Source organism: Trachypithecus francoisi, unplaced genomic scaffold, assembly GCF_009764315.1.
Source record: "Trachypithecus francoisi isolate TF-2019V2 unplaced genomic scaffold, Tfra_2.0 Lachesis_group5, whole genome shotgun sequence".
NCBI classification, from domain to species: Eukaryota; Metazoa; Chordata; class Mammalia; order Primates; family Cercopithecidae; genus Trachypithecus; species Trachypithecus francoisi.
Window position 1 is genome coordinate 22,538,420 of NW_022681470.1, and position 21,614 is coordinate 22,560,033.

The following is a 21,614-nucleotide window of genomic DNA, read 5'->3' on the forward strand; positions in this document are numbered from 1 at the left end:
TGTCATGTGGCTCTCCCCTGGCTCCCCTTCACTTGCAAATTCAGGGAAAGGGTGAGACCTTTCAAAGCTGCCAAGTGGGCAAGCTTCCAGCAGCAGTCTGGGAGCGAGAGGCAGAGCCACCAAGCTGGGTGGCAGGGCATTGAGCCTCGCGTTTCAATTTCTGTTCAGTCCTCCTGTAATGGAAAATTGCTCTGCACAAAGCTAAAGTGTTACAGTTCTTTCCAGCGCCCCTCCCCCGCCCCACCCTCCACCGGCAGCCTTCGGATCAGAGGGACAGAGCCCGCAGGAAGGTGGAAGGAGGGTGGTTGCGGCTTCTTACTATGTCCCTTGCTTCAGGCCCTGGCCCCGGGTGGTTACTCTTTTCCTTTGGAATGGGGCTGGTATCAGGGTCAAAGTGTCCAAATAATTGTCTGTGTCAAGCCCAGGAAGTAATCTGCACAGCGAAGCAGTTAACCGAATACCCCCTTGACATACCCCTGAACACCCGGAGGCTGTTCCTGAACGAGAACAGAATCACTAGTTTGCCAGCAATGCATCTAGGACTCCTCAGTGACCTTGTTTATTTGGACTGTCAGAACAACTGGATTCGAGAGTTGATGGATTATACCTTCATCGGGGTCTTCAAACTCATCTACCTTGACCTCAGCTCCAACAACCTAACCTCGATCTCCCCATTCACTTTCTCGGTCCTCAGCAACCTGGTGCAGCTGAACATTGCCAACAACCCTCACCTGTTAGCGCTTCACAAGTTCACCTTTGCCAACACCACCTCTTTGAGGTACCTGGACCTCAGAAATACCGGCTTGCAGACCCTGGACAGTGCTGCCTTACACCACCTCCCTGTTCTGGAGACCCTGTTTCTGAGTGGAAACCCCTGGAAGTGCAACTGCTCTTTCCTGGACTTCGCCATCTTCTTAATAGTGTCCCATATGGACCCCTCAGGTGAGGGCTTGATCGGGTGTGGGGAAGAGGATGTGATTGAAGTGGCTCCAGAAAAGGTGAACTCAAAAGATGGTCAGAATGGGAGAAAAAGTTGGGTGAAGCTGATTGAATGCATTCTTATTACTCTGCAGGACCCACCCTTGGGTTGACTGGAGTAGCAATAAGAAAGAGTTCTGAAATAGAAATTCAAAGAGCTGAGTTCTGGTCCCAAACTAGCACTTATCAGTTGGCTACCCTTGAAAATATCACCATTTCTCTGAGCCTCAGTTTTCTAATCCATAAAGTGCAGACAATAATATTACCTGAGGTACAGAGTTGCATCAAATATATGATGTGTGTAGAAATGATAAAGTAATTGCAAAGTAACAAGGTAATATAGGGACACTGTATTCTGTTGGTAAACTGTTTTAATCTGTTTAATTCAGCAACTGAATTTTTCCAGGATCAAAAAGTAAATTCAGTCATTCATAAGCAGTAGATAATTCAATAGGAGTATGATATATATAGAAGGGAAAGTTTAATATGCAGATGGAAGGAGGGGCACGTGAGCTACCCAGACAGTGAGAGAGGGAGGGAAGAAGGAAGACAGGGCTTTTGATAGCTGCTTTGTTTTGAAGATGCTGGCCTCCTACGGAAGGAGAGAATGGCATGAATCAATGGAGAAAGGGTCCCAGTGCTCACTGTGTCAAGCAGAGAGATTCTAGTCTTACAGGTAGATGCTCAACTCTTACCTGGGAGATTTCCAAGCTCCTTGCCACCACTCTACCCGCTGTCCTTACCTGGCCTGCCATGGCGCCTGTGCTTCATTCCTTCTTTATCTTAGGGACTTTACTGTCTCATCCTTACCCTCCAATTCTTCTCTCCACCAATAATAGCACTTTTACCCAGGAAAGTCAGAGCTTCAGAAAAACGAGAAATAACCCCTCACAGAAAGTCTGGAGCCACTGATGTAATCCAACAAAATTGGACTCTGGGTAGAAAATCAAATCCTGGCAAAACCATGTCTTTTCTCCCTTCCCTGGGTGTTTGCCTTTGAAAATGTTTTCATAGATGCAGGTTCATAAAATTCCTGCTAAAGCTTCCACCATGAAGTCCGGCCCAGGTGGCAATATGCTAGGAATAATCCTGGCCAGAATGACAGACTTCAAGGAGAACTGGGGGAGAGAGAACCAAGTGGTGACAGCAAGTAAAAAACGTGCCCCCCTGGCCTCCCAATGGGTGTGTCTCAAAAAGTCCTCCTGGCAGAATCTGGACTGGGATGAGGCAAGCAGGGCTTTTAGGAGGCAAAATTTAAGGAGGCACTGAGAGCGAGTGCACTGAGAATGAGACATTGTGAGTCAGTCCCTCCTTAAATGTTGTGCCTTAGACACCTGACCCTACTGCCAGATACCTCATCTTGAGTTGTTAGAATAAATCAAAACAAACTAACTTTGTCAGACCCTCTTCCAACAGGACTAGAAGGCAGAAGCAGTTATCTGGGGTAGGTGGCCTTGCCTTTCTATAACACCATCTCTAGGAGCCAGAGATAATGTTTTCTACTTTTCTCCAAAACTGTGATAGTGTCTAGAAAGCACTATCAAAGATGTTCAATATTAATCATCCTCATGCATGACCTGTGGTCCATAAAGGGATTCTCCCTGTCCATGTTCCTGTAAATTAGCCTATGGAAGGGTGTCATCTTCTCTTGCCCCTCCCCACCATATATGCACTTTTCCTTGAGTAGAGCCTATCAGGTTGCAAGTGGGACCTCCCATCCCAGATGACAAGAGTAACATAGCTTGGCTTCCACCCCAGCACCTAAGCCTACCATTTCACCTCCCACTCCATCTCCCTTCATCAAATTTCTGCTTGCACACTTGTATCTTCTCAGAATTTTCAGGCTGACCACTTCGGACTCTTCGACTCTTCAGTTCAATCCACAGTTGAATGGGATTATAAAGTAGATCTTTTTCACTGGATATTTTCCAAGACATCAAAAAGGAATGTTTATCTTGTCAAGCTTATAAGCTCCTCATGAATGAAGAGTCTGTTTTGTGAGGTAGAGAAAGCTTTCATCCCCCAGTCGTGGGACCCCACACATGCACCCACCACTGCTAATTTGCTCATCTCCCTCCATTTTTCCACATATGGTACCTCATTTTCTTCAGTGTGAGTGTCACACCAACACTTAAACTTGTGCCCTCAGCCTGTGGAAGAGACTAGGATTGATATTTTTAACCCTATCTTTGGATGAGAAAATAGACTAACCCACCCCAAATCACACAGTTGATAAATGGCAAGAAAGTGATTTGAACCACTTGATTTCAAATGCAGGTCTTTTTCCACAAGACTATACTATCTCATAAATCCTCAAATTACATAACTATCATCCTGTAAGTGAATTTAGTTATAAATATAAGTCATATTATAAACATATGGCTACAGCATCTAAACTTCAGCTTTATTTTCTATCTGGCTGCCACTTGGAACTGACTCAAGATCATTTTCATTGGATAATAAGCACTAACCATCATAAAGTCGTTGATATGCCTGTACTTCCCTTGCAAACCCAGGTTTCACCCCAGTCTACCCCAACTCCAAAAGGGTGAATCTAACCTTAGCATTTGCTCTCATTTGGGCCTTAATCAGTCTGGTTCTCCCTTCCCATACACACATGCAATCACAAATATGCACACAAACACACATGAAAACACAAATACATACACACACATATGCAAACACAAAGGTTTGTATATACCATGTATACATATGTTCATACCATATATACATACATACTTACATACCCGCACATATATACCATTTATACATACATACCTACTTACATACCCACCCGCATATTACATATACATATATAAATGTACAGGTTCACACCCACATACATGAACAGATACATGCATACCCATAAAGTTGAACACCCTTACAGTAAAATACATTGGCTGCTTCTCTTGACCTCTAGCCAAACCTCAATGTAAGGAAAGGTATTTAATTCTTTTGACTTTCATAGGATGATTCATGGTCTCTGCTAGGTGGAAATATCTTTGCTATTGGCAAACATTCTTAGTGAAGTCTCAAACTTAAGCCCACCTATTTATACCACATTTGTTATCAAAATGGTGATCTTTGACATATTCTAGCATGGAGCCCATGTATCTCTCCGCATATATCCATGTTTCAGGAAATAGGAAGATTTCTATGAAATAAGCTGAGTAATCTGGTTGTTTATAGAACAGAATCCACTTCACAAACAGGCTCATTTTAGACCCAGGGAAATACTGAAACCTTAGCCCTGGAAAATTTTCACTGTAGTGTAATATTAAGGACAATATAAGAATGCACACGTATTCCTTGAAAAGCAATGCAGTGAACTAAAGGACTTCCATGCTACAATTCAGTTCATCCATTCATCTATTTAAATACTTATTGAGTGCCTACTGTGTGCCAAACAAGTGCTCATGAAGGTATCTAACCAAGAAACCTAAGGCTGCATATGGAGACTCACGTAACTCTGGGTCATCTGTGCCATATCTGTGCCATAGTTTAGTTGGGCATAACAGAACAAGACAGGGCATGACAAATGAGGCCAGCATGTGCCTACTGGGGTGACAGGCACTTGGGGCAGCCACTTGTCCTCCAGGTGATGAAGGACAGCCACCCTCAGGCAGCAGAGCCCAGTGTTAAGAGCTCAGGTTCTGGAATAAAATCAATGGGTTACAATCCTAGCCCTCATGCTGACTAGCTGCAGGATATAAGATAAGTTACTTAACTTCTCTGAACTTTAATCTCCTCATCTTGAAGACAAGGATAATAATAGAACCAACATTCCTAGGGCTGTCATAAAATGAAATGAGAACATTTATGAAGTGCCATTAGCATTTAAGCTTGACACACTACAAGCAATCAAAAAACAAATGGTTGGTAGATGAGGAAAGGTACAGGATACTAAGAGAGTAGAATAGCAGAAAGCAGTCAAGTGTTCCCCTAGATAAGCAGTGGACTTCAGGAAGGCTCAGCATATGTGGTGTTAAAGGACAATGCACCCTGTCTAGAAACATGACTATAGAGATGCAGGCAGGAATATAGATAGGACGTAGGAAGGTGGGCAGCTGCTTCTAAGACTCTAACCCAAACAAAAATGGGGCAAAGAGAATCCTGGAGGGACAGGACAAGTCTATGTCACATTCTGAGTTGGGTATTATTAGGTAAGTTAAGAACATGGGTGTTCAGACCCTAGTCAACAAAAGCAGAAGCTCAAATCAAGGCTTTGTCTCAGCCTGGGCCATGAGACCTGGGGCTAGAACAGCAGCAGCAGGGTGCCTGTTCCTGAGTCACCTGAATCTAGAACCAAAGCTCTACCGAAAGACAAGCTCCACTTCCAGAGGCAGGTGTGGATGTGTAGGCAACATTCTGGGGATATTAGAAGTAGGCAACTTTCACTAGCCTCAGGAGAAAGACATCACCTACATGGTATAACTGAGTAATAAATACTTTTGCCCCAGTGTGTCCCTATCCACTTCCTACCACTAATCTGAAATTAGCCACTAGAGGTTCATCCTTTTGGGTCCCAAGTATGTGTTATGATCTTGTAGAACCTGCAAAAATACATGAACTCCTGGGAAGAATAACACAAGTGTCCTTAAGCCTTTATCAGCTCTCACATCAGGGGGAGTTAATTCTTGGGAATTTGATTAGCTAAGATTAATTCTGCAGCAGTGGAGAACCTTGAAGGAAACAGAAGTGCAAGAAGGAAGTGCAGAGGTCTTAAAATAAAAGACATGAGGGCAATACCATATGCTTCTTCTGTGTCACATTTTTGCTAAGGACATCCCCTGTAGAGGGGTTGTAGAGGAAGCCAAGTGTTTCATTCACTTTATTTTATCATAAGGCTACACTGAACAAGAATATCAAAACTTTCTCAAGTTGGCAAGAGATTTGGCACTATAATCAAAGTTCTGAATCAAAAGAAACTCTCCAATGGCATACTCACCAGATGTACTGAAAAGTATTCAGTTATCAAAGAGTTAATGTCGTCACTTTTTAAACACAAAAGTTACAGCAGAAATGGAGGTGTGTTGTAATGTGTCCCTTGCCAGGGTGCTCTACTGAGCCCTGATCAATACAGACTGAAAACAGACCCACACGTTCCATTTCCTTTCTGGCCCAGGTTAGCAAGTGGGAGGACTAATTCCTGGCCAGAACTGTTATTTTCCAGTCATTAATGATACTTGAAGGTGAGAGTGGTCATTGAGTTCTTCCCACGATATTTGATTTCCCTCAGGGGATAGGGTCGAATGCCTTTCAGGATGCTCTCGAAAATTCACTCAAACTCTAAGCTCTGAAACATACAAAACCTGGCCTCATACATCCCATTCCCCTCTACCGGCAAAGTCTGCTCTAATGCTATCCAACAGAAGTTTCTGCAATAGGGTAAATAGTCTACATATATGGTGCCCAATACAGTAGTCTCTAGCCGCATGTGGCCATTGAGCTCTTGAAATTTGACTCGAACAAATGAACTGAATTTTTTTATTTTATTTTATTTCAACACATTTAAATAGCAACCTAAGGCTAGTGGCTACCATACTGGTCAGGGTAGCCTTTTAACATAGGATGTTTAAGCTACAACTTTAGAATCCAGAGTCACAGGTAAGTGGCTATAGAGAAAAGCCCAGCACAGAGATATCTTGACATCCAAGTTCAATGTTTTTCCCTGATGCCACGATATTTCTTTGCTGTCAGGCACATCATGATCCATTTAACTCTGAAACATTTATTGTATATTCATTATGTCCCAACATTGCATTATAATGCTGGAGTGGCTGTTTCACAGAGAAAAAAGTCATAATTTTTGTCTTGAATAAGATAATCTAGGATACAAGAGACAGAAAATAGAATTAAAAGCCAGGAGGCCCTGTCCTGATCCCAGAAATGCCACTATGTGATATGGGGAAAGTCACTTTCCTTCTTCAAGAGTCACTTTTCTTGTCCTTAAAATAAAGGATTTGGGTTAGATATCCTCAAAGGCCTCTTATAGCTGGTAGCCTATGGGCCTAAATAGAAAGATAAGTGCACAGGAGGTGAGAGGAGAACAGTGCTCAGCAGGCAGGGTCCCAGGTGAGCAAGTGCATAGTGGCAAGTGCTGAGGTGGAGGTGTTCCCAGTGATGAGGGCTACATCACATAATTAGGAAATTCAATTAAGAAGCAGATGCCTCTAACTCCTGCACTCTCCCAAGTCCTATATTAAGCACCCTCAACTTCACTAAAACAATGCCTCCACCCCAAGGAACTCATTGCCCCAAACTTTCCTCCCAGGCCAGACCTGCTCAAACAGTGCTTCTCAAACTCTAACGAGCACAAGAATCCCAGGTCCTATGCCCTAAGGTTCTGATTCAGTCAACCCTTCATGCCAGTGGTCCTTAGGCCACTTTTCAGAAACCCGAGAACCATGGCTTGTGTTCTGGACCTTCCGTGGCTGTTCCAATTAGTAAATGAATCAATTTGCACTGAGATGCTAATGCCTAATGTTTTGAAATATCCCCTCAGGGAACACTTGCAATTTGACAGGGAACAACCAGAAACAGTGAGAATTCAGAAAGTGACAGGCTACCAGGGGCCAGAGTGGGGCGGTCTGAGGACAGAGAGTCCCCTCTGTGTCAGCTCTGATAGCCTTAGCCAGTCCTAAATGAGCCTGATGGTGGGGCCCATACATCAGAGGAGCTTGAGCAAGGGTGCTGCAGAGGCAGTGGACAAAGCCACTCAGGGCCATCTGCAGGGAGCAGATGGGTTGAGTCATGTGCTGCTTCAGGTCCAAGTCATTTTGAGGGCGTTTTGAGCAGAGAACATCTTAGTTTCATGATGAGGTTATATCATCCTGTATTCAAGACTGCTGTAATGGGATAATGGCCCCATTTCAACCTACCAAGTACAAAGTCATCCACAACTGTGCCCAAACTTAGATTTCCAGAATGAATTCAGTTCCTCACGTTATTCCACTATCAATGCTTACCCATGTCCTCCATCAGGGAAATTAAAATAAAGATCAAAGGCAAAAAAAAAAAAAGAAAGAAAGAAAGAAAGCCTGGGCAACCAGCAGTTCCAAGCCTTCCAAGGCTGTTGAAAGCCAGAAGAGCAGCCTCCCGAGGGCAAGGAGGGGTCTGAGAGTGGTGCAGCTGAGTCAGTGATCCCTAAGCCACCCAGAAAAGCTGAGAAGGGATAGGAGCAGCAAGCATGGGACATTTAGGAACCCCTGGGTGATGCTTACACACTCCCTGATGCAGGCCAATTGGGATCCCTGAGAGTAGGTGATTGAAGGTCACTCCAGGCTCAGAAATGCCAGATCTCTACACCTGGCCCCTCAGGTCACCCAGTATCACTAAGGACTCTGGTGAGTCCTTAGTGCAACTTGCAACAGCAGTGCAAATCCGGCCAAAGCAGCCAACCTCAGTTTCCTCATCTTTAAAGGTGAAGAGCTCCTCTTCCTGGAGGTAATCCTGCAAAGGATGGAGGCAGCTAGAGAAAAGGATGGGGGCCCAGCTAGGAAGGGCCTTGAATGGTTTTTTGGGGAACATGCAATATATCCTAAGAAGTCTTTGGAGGCAAGCAAGCTGGAGGTAGGGCTAGGAAGGAAGCTTCTGTAGGCGTTCAAGCCAGACAGTATGGCAGCCTATAGCAACAGTGAGGAGGAGAGGTGTAGACATTTGAGAAGGAATCATTTAGAAGGCAGAAGCAACAGGATTTGGGACTGAACTAGCTCTTCTCATAGTTTCTTGTGCACCCTTTGTAACTTCTAGCACAATTCTAATTAATAAATGTGTATTCGTTTAACATTTGTCTTCCCTGATAGACTGGAAGCTCTCTGAGAGCAGATCCGAATCTTCGGAAACAAGCACAGGCCTGACACAGAGAAAATGCTCAACTAGTGTTTCCTGAGTGAATGAATGGGATACAGAAAAAAATAGGAAAGGGAAAAAAATCAATGGTAGCTCCCAAGACTTTGACTTGGACAGTGTGGGGGCTTTGCTGACATAAACACACTTGGAGGAGGGCAGTGAGGAAGTCAGGGGAGAAGCCCAGTCCCGTCTAGACCTTATTGAGTGAGAAGTCCCTGTTAAACACTAGGCATTTGGATGTTCTGACCTGAAATTCAGAATAGAGAACAGGGCATAAAATATACATATATTTGGGGATCATCAACTCACTAGTGATCATTAAAACCTGACAGAAGATAAGCTCAACCAGGAAAAAGAGTTTCAAATGAGGATAAGGGCCAAGTACAGAAGCTTTGGGGAATGCAACATACTAATGGGTCAAGTAAGGAAGAGCAACCCATGTAGGACAGCAGAAGCCCCCAGACAAAGGAAATTAGAATGGGATAAATTCATGGAAGCCAAAGAGTTCCAAAAAGTGGGAGCAGGTCAGATAAGGACAGAAAACTGTCCATCAGGTTTAGCACCGGAGATCTCTGATGTCTTAGGCAGTTCCACTGGCATGATGGGAGTGAACACCTATCCATGATGGGCTATGAACTGAACATCAAAGATAAGAAGGAGTAAACCATGTAAACTACTCTTCTAGAAAGCATGGCTGTGGACTGAAGGGAATAGGGTGCTAGTTGGAGAGAAAACAAATGAAGAAGGAGGATTTTTAGGAGAAAAGAAATCCAACCATGTGTTTATCTGCTGATGGAAAGAGTCGATGCAGAGAAAAAGGACAAAGATACAGGAGAGAGGGGAAGTCATTTGTGGGGTAAAGTTCCCAAGGGGACAGGAGTGGATGGATGGTCTCCAGAACCAAATGGAGGAGTAATCCTTGAAAGAGGAGTGGCACCTCCTCTGCCCTCTGGGACTGCAGAGAAGGAGGCAAGGGTAAACATAGATGGGGGTGAGTGTGATATATAGATGGGGGACAAATACAATTGAGTGGCCCAATTGGTGCCTGTATTTCTCTTTCAGTGAGGTAAAAAACAAAGAATGACTATATATCTATAAAGTACACAGTTTCATGTAATATTTTCTATGATGCTTCCATAACACCAATCCAATTAGGCAACTATAAAATATCCATTGTCCTTGAGATATTCACATCCTAGTTGAGCAGGCAACACTAAGGTGGGCTCTGGATGCAGGTCACCTGGCTTTTCATCCTGCTTCTGTCACTTGCCAACTACTTGACTGTGGGCAACAGTCTCCATCCAACCCAAGTTCTCATCTGCAAAATGCAGATAAAATAGTGCCTATTACCTCAAGTTATGATAATTAAATGAAAAAATCCACATGAAGATTTTAGAACTGCACACAGTAAATGTTCAATTAATGCTAGCTGTTGTTGTTACAAACTCTTTGCCTGGTGGTGATTCTGATTATCACATGAGATGTGGAGAAGGCATAGAGCAGTGTGGGTTTGCAGAAACAAACAGGGTGAGCAGAGGCAAGGAGTTCAACTTAGGGGTGCTAGAGCTCTTGAGGGGAGTGTTAACTCTTCCAAGATGATATCATTAAAAAACACCTAATCTGCTGCATGGTCCATATGCAATGATAGTTGTTTTTGTTTGTTTGTTTGTTTGTTTTTTGTTTTTGTTTTTGGAGGCACACTCTTGCTACTCTGTCACCTAGGCTGGAGTGCAGTGGTGCAATCCCAGCTCACTGCAGCCTTGACTTACCGGGCCGGGGTGATCCTCAGCATCCCCAGGAGCTGGGACTATAAGCATGTGCCACCATGCTTAGCTAACGTTTTTATTTTTAGTAGAGATGGATTTTGCCATATTGGCCAGGCTGGTCTGACCTCAAGTGATCCGCCCACCTTGGCCTTCCAAAGTGCTGGGAGGCGTGAGCCACTGCACCTGGCCAATGATAGCTTTTTTGATCACACAGGTGAATTTGGCCTTCTCCTCAACCCAAATAAGAGAATAACTAAAAACCTGATGCATCCAATTAAAACATAGTTAAGACTGGAATTAAAGTCATGTTAGACAAACCCTCGTAATTTTCAACGCATTTTCTTCTAACAGTCAAGATGTTTTGGTCACAGCATTTGGCTGAGGTGAGGCACAGGCATTGTTATCCCTATTTGACATTTACAAAGGGGTAAGGAGCCCAGACTGAGATCTGAGTGCATGCATTCACTGACAGTTACTGAGCACCAATCAGACACCAGCACCTTGGCCAGGCACGGGGCATACTGGTGTGAACAGAAACAAACATGCTGTCATGAAGCTTACATTCTAGTGGGAGAAGACAATAAATAAATTGACATATGACATAATGTCAAATAACAACAAGTGCCATGGAGGAAAGTAAGAGAAGGGAAGAGAAGTGTGTGCCTGAGATTGAGAACAAGGCAGATACTTCAGGCTCAGTGGGCCCGCAAAGGTGATTTTGAGCAGAGAACTGAAATAAAGTGAGAGAGAAGTCATGGAAATATTACATGAGGAGGAAGAAGCTCTTTCTAGACCAAGGGGAGAACGAACACAAAGGCCTTGGGCTGGAATGAGTTTGACATATTATAAAGGGAATATGGCTGGAGCAGAGTGAAGGAAAAGGAGAAAGGGAAGAATGAGATAGAAAATTACGAAGGCCAGGTCACATAGGGTAGATAGGACATGGAGAGGCTTTTGATTTTATTCTAAGTGTGATAGTAAGTCATGGAAGGATTTTGAATAGGGAAGTGACAGGATCTGTAATTACAAATTGCTCCCACTGCTGTCTCCAGACAGAGATTGTAGGAAAAAGCAAGGACACACATTCAGAGGCCAACACAGTTCAGGCAAAAGAGGACACTGGCTGGGACCAGGACAATGGTCCAGGTGATGAGAAGAGGTAAGAATCGGGACACATTTTGAAGGTAGGACTAGCAGGGTTTCCTTATGATCTGAACTTTGAATGTGAAAGAGGAAGCAAACAGTTTCTGCCTGGTGTTTCTGCCTGGTGGACTGGTGAATGATGGTGCCCTTCGGCTCCTGGGGTTTCATAATGGTTTGTTATCCATGAGGACAACTGTCTGCCCTCTGGATTTTTCTGAGCAGATGGGTAGTTCTTAAGCAGGCTCAGCTTTAGGCCAAACTGAGAAGAAACTAGAAGGAAAAAAATTTAATTTTTAACTTCCAAGAAGAACCTGATCCCAGCCCCCAGCCCCATCATGCAGCTGGTTCCCCTCACCCCACCAAAAGGTGGTAGCAGGGGGCTACCCCTGAGTAGGGATTAAATCATTTGCTTCTTTTTCAGAAAACGTTACACTTTGAGTGTTATTTTATTGGTGAAATGAAAGGTTTCATCTCCCACTGACAGAGTTCTGGGTACTGATAAGCCCATGAGACGGAATTATGAGAAAAAGAAAGCTTCTTGCCTCTGAATCATGCCCACATGCAACCGGTTATACACAAGACCAGTTCTATAACCTAAAACACCTGTAAAGCACAGGCATCATCGGGTTGAACTTGCTGAACATCAAGGTCTCGTCTACATGTTCCATGAGTCTATGAATCACTTTTAACCTTTAAAAATCCACAGACTGTATACACAAGGGGGGAAAATTGTGAATACCAGATAAGAATTGTACTTTGCACAAGCCCATATAACACAAATCCTTAAGGTTTTAAGGTGCCTAGGATAGATTAAACCAGGAGTCAGCACATGCTTTCCAGAAAGGGTCAACAGTAAATATTCTAGGCCTTGTGGGTTTTCATTGTACCTACTCAACATTGCCATTAAGGTGAAGGCAGCATTAGAAAATAAGTAAAAGGATGGGAAAACTGTGTTCCAATAAAACTTTGTTTACAAAACAGCAGGCTGGATTTGGCCCACAGGTTGTAGTTTGCTGACTCGTGGCTTATGCCATCATTGGATGACAGCTGGGCAATGAGTAAGTGGAGCTCCACAAAGGCAAAGGTAGAAGCCAGTGCCAGGGCTTGAAATTCTCATAGGTTTGTGCATGAGGATCTGAGAAGGGGGCCTTGCTGGCCAGTTGGCTTTGGTGTTCTTGAGCAGCCATATTGCCCAACCTAGGTTTCCTTCTAGGGAATCATCTCCTCTGGGCACCCGTAGTACAACAGTATATATAATAGTGATCCCTTCGAATTCTATTTGGGGAACCGGTCCTAAACAACAGGCCAAAGACATCAGACTTTTAAAAGTACTATAGAAGATCAGACCAATAATCCACCCTTGCATTCGACATACATTTATTGAGCACCTACTGCGTGCCAGGAACTAAGGATGCAAGGGTTCAGAAAAAGGGTCTCTGCTCTCAAACAGTTCTCAAAAAGTAATTTGGAAATAATAATAATTACCTTTCGATATCATGTCTGCAGCAGTTTGTCCTCGTACTCTTACCCTTGTTTCCTTCTCTTTGGTCTCACAGGACAGAGGAGGTGCCCTTCCCAGTTCAAGGCTTATACCTCCATTTGGTCCTAGAGAGCATCCATTCCTGCCTCCTTGGAGCTTCACTTAGCTCACTGAACCTCCCCAGACTCTCACAGGGATTGCTACTCACCCAGTGTAGAGTGTCTGAGGCAGTTCAAGGTCAGCTGACCCACGTATGGTATTCTACCACTCAGGTTCCCTTTCCTCCACCGGAGCATTATGTCAGGGACAGTGAGCCCAAGGAGTTTGAATAGCAATCAATTCATTCAACAAATACACCCTGAGCTCTAGCATCCTGATAAACGTCAGTGAACAAAACAGACAAAAAATCCTTATCCTCATAGTATCTGTAATCTAATGAGTGGAGTCAGACAAATGAATAGGTGGCAAATCAATTTCCTTGACAAAAACATAATTTACCTTGCAAAAAAAATAGAAGGCAAAACACTGTACATCTACTGATATTTGGGTGGACTGGGGCCTAAAAGAAAACATGGGGGAATTAGGCTTTTCTCTAGGTCCAGGGTAGAAGTTGACAAAGTGCTTGACAAGGTGCTTAAGCTGATAGAAACATAATTTACTCACTGAGAGGTAATTGCAGTACCTTCAGATTCCACCCTCTTGCTTTCCATTGCCACCGCCTAGATGCTCTCCCCTCCAGTCAGCCCAGAAGGTTCCTGAGCAAGCTGCCACAGGGGCTCAGAGCAACCTGCCCATGGCCTGACTTCTTTGGGGGCACCAAGTCACTGGGAACCTGCAGCAGAGCCCTGGGCAGAACTGGGGTCCCTCCGGAAGACAGAGAAAAGAAGCAGTTCCTCTTATAACCAGAGGGTTCAAGACTATTTTCTGAAAGGGAGGTCTCCTGGGCTGCTATACTAACAGGTGTGGTTCCAGGCCCCAGACCCTATAGTTGTTCCATGCATCTGATTCTGACAAAGAGGTTTTCTGCCTTTGAGCAAGATACTGTGTACAGAAATAAACCAGATGGTGGTCTATATTTCCTTAGGAACTATTTGAAATAAGAAGGTCAATATTAATGACATCTGTAGTTAATGCCCTGGGCCACTGGAGTGAGGCTGAGTAAAGTGGTGTCATAAAGCTGGGTCACCTGTCTATAAAATGAATGGAACCTCCTGGAGTTGTGCAGTGTACAGCATGTACAACAGTACTTGCTGACGCCCTGTGTGAGAGGCAAGGAAATCAAGAAAGCCAGAGAAGGAAGAATTGATGTATAGTTTATTCATTCCATAGCATGGGAATAATTAAAACTGCCCTGTGGGGTGATCAAGAGTAGAGCTTAGAGTTTAATTTTGTAAAGCATCTCATATAGTGCCTGGCACATGTCAGGCACTCCAGGATCAGTAGATGGGTATAAAACTTCTAAAGTCACCATACTAGAATAGGAAAAGAAGGTATGGTTAATAAGCTAAAGAAAAGGAAGTTAAATGATTTTTTAAAAAAAAGGAGGCAACAAAGGGTTAGAAAAAGGACATGAAATAAGGAGACAAATGAAAAAAATAGATACTAGATATAAATCCAAATATATCAGTAATTACATTAAATGTCAATGGGCTTATTAAAATACAAAGTTTGCTAGCTTGGATGAAAAACAAAACCCAGCTACATACTGCTTACAAAAATATACCTTACATATAAGAACATAGAAAGATAAAAGTAAAAGGACGGAAGAAGATACACAATGCAAACACTAACCAAAAGAATTTCAATGCAGCCATAGTAATGTTAAACAAAGTAAACGTTAAGGCAAGAAGCATTACTAGAGATAATGAGAGATATTATTCAATATTAGAAGGATAATTCTACCAGGAAGACGTAACAATTATAACTTTGTATGCACCTAATAACACAGCTTTAAAATGTGTAAAGGGAAGGCCAGGTGTGGTAGTTCACACCTGTAATCCCAGCACTTTGGGAGGCCAAGGCAGGTGGATCACCTAAGGTCAGGAGTTCGAGACCAGCCTGGCCAACATAGTGGAACCCCATCTCTATTAAAAATACAAATATTAGCTGGGCGTGGTGGCGCGTGCCTGTAATCTCAGCTACTTAGGAGGCTGAGGCAGGAGAACCACTTGAACCTGGGAGGCAGAGGTTGCAGTGAGCCAAGATCGCACCACTACACTCCAGCCTGGGCAACAAGAGGGAAACTCCATCTCAAAAAAAAAAAAAAAATGTGAAGCAAAATTTGAAAGAACTATATGGAGCGGACTAGTGCACAGTAAAAACTGGTAATTTTACATAGTTACAGGGACTAGTAGACAACAGTCTAATAATAACTAAGAGACAATAGATGTTTATAAATAAAAAGTCAATAAGGGTAATAAGGGTATAGAAGATCAGTACACCACCACAACCTAACTGACATGCATAGAACAATGTACTCAACAAAGAATACAATAAGTCCTCACTTAATATCCATAGGTTCTTGGAAACTGCCACTTTAAGCAAAATGACATATAACAAAACCAACTCTACCATAGGCTAATTGATATAAGCAAGAGTTAAGTTTCTAAAGCTTGTTTCTAGTCACAAAAATATCACCAAACTTCTACACAAAGATCAAAAAATACTTCTGATATTTAGCATTGAAATATGAAACATACATACATTTAAGAAAGATTCATACACACAAGTAAGATAATATTTGCCTAATTATTTCAGTTCAGGGCTGTAAGTGGCTGGAGCCTATCTTGGCAGCTCAGGGTGTAAGGTGGGAAGCAGCCCTGGCCAGGACGCCATTCCACTGGGGGCCACACATACACACACTCAAACATACTCAGACTGGCCCAATCTAGACACGCCAGTTCACCTAATATGCACATCTTTGAGATGTGGGCAGAAACCAGGGCACCTGGAGAAAACCTGTCCAGACATGGGGAGCATGCACACACTGCATACAAACAGTGGCCCTGGCTGGGAATATTTTTTTTCTCATTAATATTGTAACAAAATGACAGAGAATGAAACAACGTTATTAGAGGTTCAACTGTATAATATTTTTGTAGCACATGGAAAATGTACTAAAATTGACCTTACATTCAGCCATATAGCAAATTCTCAAGAAATTTCAAAGGATCAAAATTACAGAGTGTTTTTATAGAATTAAACCAAAACAGTAGGATTAACCTAGAATCTCATAATTTAAAAAAAAATACCAGAACATCCCTCAATTTTACAAATTACACAATTCGGTCAATGAATGATAGCTCTTATTAACCAGAACAATAATGATCAGACATGGTTTATACCTTTAAGAGCTAAAAGTCTACCTAGTAGGGGAGAAAGGATGCACATTGTAAATAACCATCATGCAAGATAGAATGTGATAGGTACTTAAGACTGACACACGGAAATGCTAGGGATGAGTTCACAAGTGGGAACAATCACATGTCCTCCAAGCTCTGAGGACGGGGTGGTTGAGGAAGGTCTCCTTGGAATAGACGCATTTAAGTTAGATCTTAAAAGATGGGAAGAATATGATCCTGCAAAACTAGGAGTATGAGGCATTTGATACAAAAGGAGCAGTGTAACAAAGTAACTACAGATGAGGGCAAGGGTGAGGTGTAATCAAGGCATAGTATGTAGTTTAATTTGATTGGAGCAAAGGTTACCAGCAGTGCTGAGAAGCAAGGAGAGAAGGGGAGAAGGGGTAGATTCTGAGGGGCTCTGAATGCCAGGCCAAATGGTCTGGGTGTTATTCTGAGGTTCACAGGAGGTCAGAGGAGGGTTTTGAGCCAGAGTGTGACCAGGAAGAGCTGTACTTGGGGAAGGCAATTTGGCAGAAGTGTGTGAAATGGCCCTGAGCTGGGAAAGGGAAACAATGGAGATAGGGAGCCGGGGAGGGGAGAGCCCAAATCTTGGCAGTCACTGCGACTGGGAAGAGGGGGAGATAATTCAACGGGAGAGAAACCCAGGCCTCCCTCCCAACAAAGCCACCCACATCCCTCACTTAGCAGCCTAACAATGCATTAAAATCACTGCCTAATTGCTCCTTTCAAAGTTAATGCTCCAAAATGGGGAAACGTGTGTGATGTTTAGTCTCATCCCTGCCGCCCAAGCTGCAATTTGAAAGCCCAATCTTTTTAAAAATAGAATGAGATAAACCCCTCTAGACACATCCCAGACCCTCCGAATCCCATGTCTTCCTTTTTCAAATACAACTTTCTTTGAAGATTCATGTCTTCCACAGTTTGGGCAGGTGACCTGAGCTCTCTCTCGATAGAATTCTTGGAGAGCTTCCAGGCGCCTCCCCAGCTCATGGGAGCCCCATGCTCAGGCCTCCTGGGCAAAGCCACAGAGGTCCTCAAGCCAGGCTGACTAGAAAGAGGTACAGAGGCATAATTGCGTTCCTGCGACTTCAGCCCTCAACTCCTTTCCCTCTACTTGAGAGCTCTCTGGTGGGGCAGGTTTGCCCTGAGGGCCACCATTCCATACTCAGTCTAGAGAGAGGCTTCTTCCTCTCTCTACCTCTGTAATCATTACAAACAGTGGATACAACACAGTTCCTGCACTGGCTTCCCCTCTTGTGTCTACAACTTTTTCTGAGCTTGAGTCCTAAACAGCATTACACATTTCAGGCCATCTTCCTGAACAAAACAAAATGACTTTGCTGTAGGTGCATTGATACAGAAGCAAGAGGCAGGTAATGGTGTTCAGGTGAAGAGGACAGCTCTTTCCAGCCACCCGTAATCCCAAATGCCTTCTCCCCTGCCAACTTACTTCTGTACTTTTTCTTTGAATGCTGCTTCCAGCCCCCATTAGGATTTCCCTAACTGAACCTGATTTTCCTAACATCCTGGGTCACCAAGGTTAGTGATGTTTTCACTAGTCAGGCAGTTCCTGCCCTGAAGTTTAGAGGAAACTCCTCTCCACAATAGCTCCTGTTTGCAAATCCCACTTAAGCAAAACAAGCTCACACTGTCTTTCTGTCTTCTGTCTTCTATCTAGATTCTGCAGTTATCCACAACCTGCAAGTTATGGGATCTCCTGAGTCTCAGTTTCCTTATTTGTAAGACAAGGAAAATAATATTATGTGTATCAAGGTTATTATTAGAATTAAATGAGATATTTGTAATTCACTTAGTGCATAGTAAGCACTTAGCAAATACTGGCTGCTATTATAATATTGATTGTGGTTGTCTCGAGCTCTGGCCTCAGTGCTGAGCTGGAGCTCAATGATCTAGCGTGTGCTGGATACATTCACCTGAGCATCTCACACAAGCACTCAGCCTCAGCATGGCAGAGTATATGGAGTTAGAAAAATGCAGGGGCAGTGATAGGGCTCCAAGGATTCCGTGCTTGAGGCACAATCACTTGTGCCTTCTTACCTGTGTCAGTACGTTCTCTCAACTACCCTGAGAAGTGTCATTCTTTGCACTGGTAAGATGAGGAAATGGAATTCAGAGAAAGAATTCAGTATCCTGCTGAAGTTTACAAAATTAGCAAGTAACAGAGTCTGGATTAGAAGCCTGGCCTGTCTAGCTCCAGAGCCCACTTTTCTTTCTGTTATATAGTGAAGGCCATGGCATTACATATGGGGAGGTGCTCAGAGAAGTAGCCAGGAAGCTGAGTCAGCTGCTAAGAATGACTGAAGACTCATGTCGATAACATAATCAGCCAGTGATGGCCAACATCACCTCTGAGAAGCAGAACTGCTTTCCCTATTGGCAACCTGTTTACCCTGGGCTCCCCTGACTTGTTCAGGGGCGGGGGGTGGGGAAGTGGTGAGCGGGTAGAACACACAGTAAACATTTCAAGAGAATCTTGTCCCTTCCTAGAGTTGAGTGGCTTGCAATGCTCTTGGCGGGTGCTGGTGGTCCCAGGTTGGACTCAGCTACTGCTAAAGAGAAAGGGACAAGGTGAAGGGAAAGTTGGGATGGACACAAGGAAGGGGCAAGAAGGAGGTGACTGGTAAAGAACAGAGAGATGTCAATACTTCATGGCAATCTTGCTTAACCTTTCAACCTCCCCACCCCTGTTGTGGCCTCTCCTTCCTTGAGCATCCTTAAGAAGCATTTTCATGGCCTGAATGCAGCAAAGCCTGGGGACAAGGAACAGTCCAGGCCCAGTACTTCTCAAACTCCAATGTGCAACAGATACCCTGAAGGTCTCATTGAGATGCAGATTCGGATTCAGGAGGTCACAGGTGGGTCCTGGGATTCTGCATTTCTAACAAGGTCCAGGTGATGTCGATGCTGCTGGCCCTCAGACCACACTTGGAGCAGTGAGGGTCCAGATGGCCCCTCCAGATCTCCTTTGGCCTTAGGACCCTGGGAGTCATGCTGTTTCAGCACCCTGCCTGCTGTGTTTTTCTTCTTAGATGATCTAAATGCCACATGTGTGGAGCCCACAGAGCTGACAGGGTGGCCCATCACCCGGGTGGGGAACCCACTCCGGTACATGTGCATCACGCACCTGGACCACAAAGACTACTTCTTCCTGCTGCTCATCGGCTTCGGCATCTTCGCCGCAGGAACTGTGGCTGCCTGGCTCACAGGTGTGTGTGCTGTGCTCTACCAGAACACCCGCCGCAAGTCAAGCGAAGAGGACGAGGACGAGGCCGGGACTAGGGTGGAAGTCAGCAGGCAGATTTTTCCAACCTAGACGAGCTCGGTCCAGGAGTTCCCTCAGCTTATTTAGTTGCCAGAGACCACTATCTTATGTGCCTCCCCCAGGCTCCCTGCTTTCTCTCTTGCCCTCCCCATCCCACCACCTTGGAGCTGTCATAGAGATTGAAACCTACTAGTAAAATAAATAAAATCTCTGCTAGCCATTTCACAGGTTGGTCCCTTCCCACTTCACCAGCCCGAGGATGACTCCTTGAGCTCAGCAGGATGGGGTAGAACAAAATCTAGAAACGTTGTTGGATGCATCTAAATACCAAGAAAGCCTACCCCAAAAGTAAGCCAACTCGTGTTTAATAAGTACCTACTATGTCCCCAAACTAAGTGCTGGAGGGATGGATACAAGGAATACATGATTTAAGATCTCTCCTAAAGAGCAAACAATTTAAGTGGAAGTGAAGATTAATATTAATCAAATGGAAAAACATATAAGACAATGATAAGAACTAACATTAATGGAATGTGTCCATGGGCCATCTTCACACTCCATCTCGTAGTTATCACAGCAATGCTATAATATTGATACTATTTTACTGTGAAAATTTGAGGCCTGAACAAGTTAAACAACTGACTGAGGTCACACAACTGGTAAGTAGCACAGCTTCCCAAAGTCCATGTTCTTTCCTTTACATGAAATATAAATATTTAGCAGCACAACCAATGGTTCATCATATAAGCCTGGCCACATAGAGGTGGCCACCACCCAGTGGGTCCATCCCAAGTGCCCAGCCTTGTGCCCAGCTTTATACACATTTCCTCCTGGACTAATGTGCCTGACAACAAGGTCAGATAGTCATTGTTACCATTATTTTCCTGAGGTATGGAGAGATGAAGTCACCAGCTCAAGATCACATAGATGGTAAGAGCAGAGCAACTGATGGACCCATGCCAAAGTCCATGCCCTGTGCACTATGAGCTACTGTTTGTCACGAAGTACTAAACAGAATAGCCAAGTGTACACAAGCATGTCCTGCACTCGGTCCTGGGAAAGGGAGTGAAGAGAGGGTCGGCTCAACCCAAGTCCCAAAACCCACTCCAGGTTTTCCTTTTTGCTCTACTCAGATCAAATTACACTCATGTTCACAACTCAGATCAAACCCCCACCCATGAAACCAGCTGTCTCTAAACTCCCAACCAGATCTGTTTTTACATCTGCACTTCCACTGTGAATTGAATGTGACTCTAATCACCACTTGCCCTCCAGTTTATTTAGTGCAATGCTTAAAAGCATGGGTCCAAACTCAGGAGCTGGATCTCTATCCCTAGTTCTGCACTTAGCACTGTGTGAACTTGGGCTTCCTACTTATAATGACCTTGACAGCAGAGACCACTTGCCTTCAGTATTCTCTATGGACACAGCATATAGGGTGATAACTTACACAAAATAAATGTTTATTACTGCATTCTGTTTAAATCCCAACCCACCAATCATTCCTACTTTGTTATGCTGAACTAAGAGTGACCATGGGCAAGTTACTTAACTTTTGTGTGCCTCAGTTTCTTTATCTGTAAGTGGCAATCACTACAGTACTTATATAGGGATATTGTGAGAATACAATGAATATCAATTATAAGAAGAATTTATTTTAATACACTTTTTATGATGGAATAACTTTGGACTAAGCTACAGAGGTAGCACAGAGTTCCCATATACCTCTCACCCAGTTCCCCCTAACG

General features: G+C 43.8%; 1 protein-coding gene across 1 annotated transcript; it reads left to right on the forward strand.

Annotated features, from left to right (window-relative positions):
- The first annotated feature begins 55 nt into the window (after positions 1-55).
- Positions 56-20,086, forward strand: LRRC52 (leucine rich repeat containing 52). Its single transcript, XM_033198647.1, has 2 exons — positions 56-942; positions 19,634-20,086. Exons 1-2 carry the CDS (start codon positions 321-323, stop codon positions 19,915-19,917), a joined length of 906 nt encoding a protein of 301 aa, XP_033054538.1. The 5' UTR covers positions 56-320; the 3' UTR covers positions 19,918-20,086.
- The last annotated feature ends 1,528 nt before the right edge of the window (positions 20,087-21,614 follow it).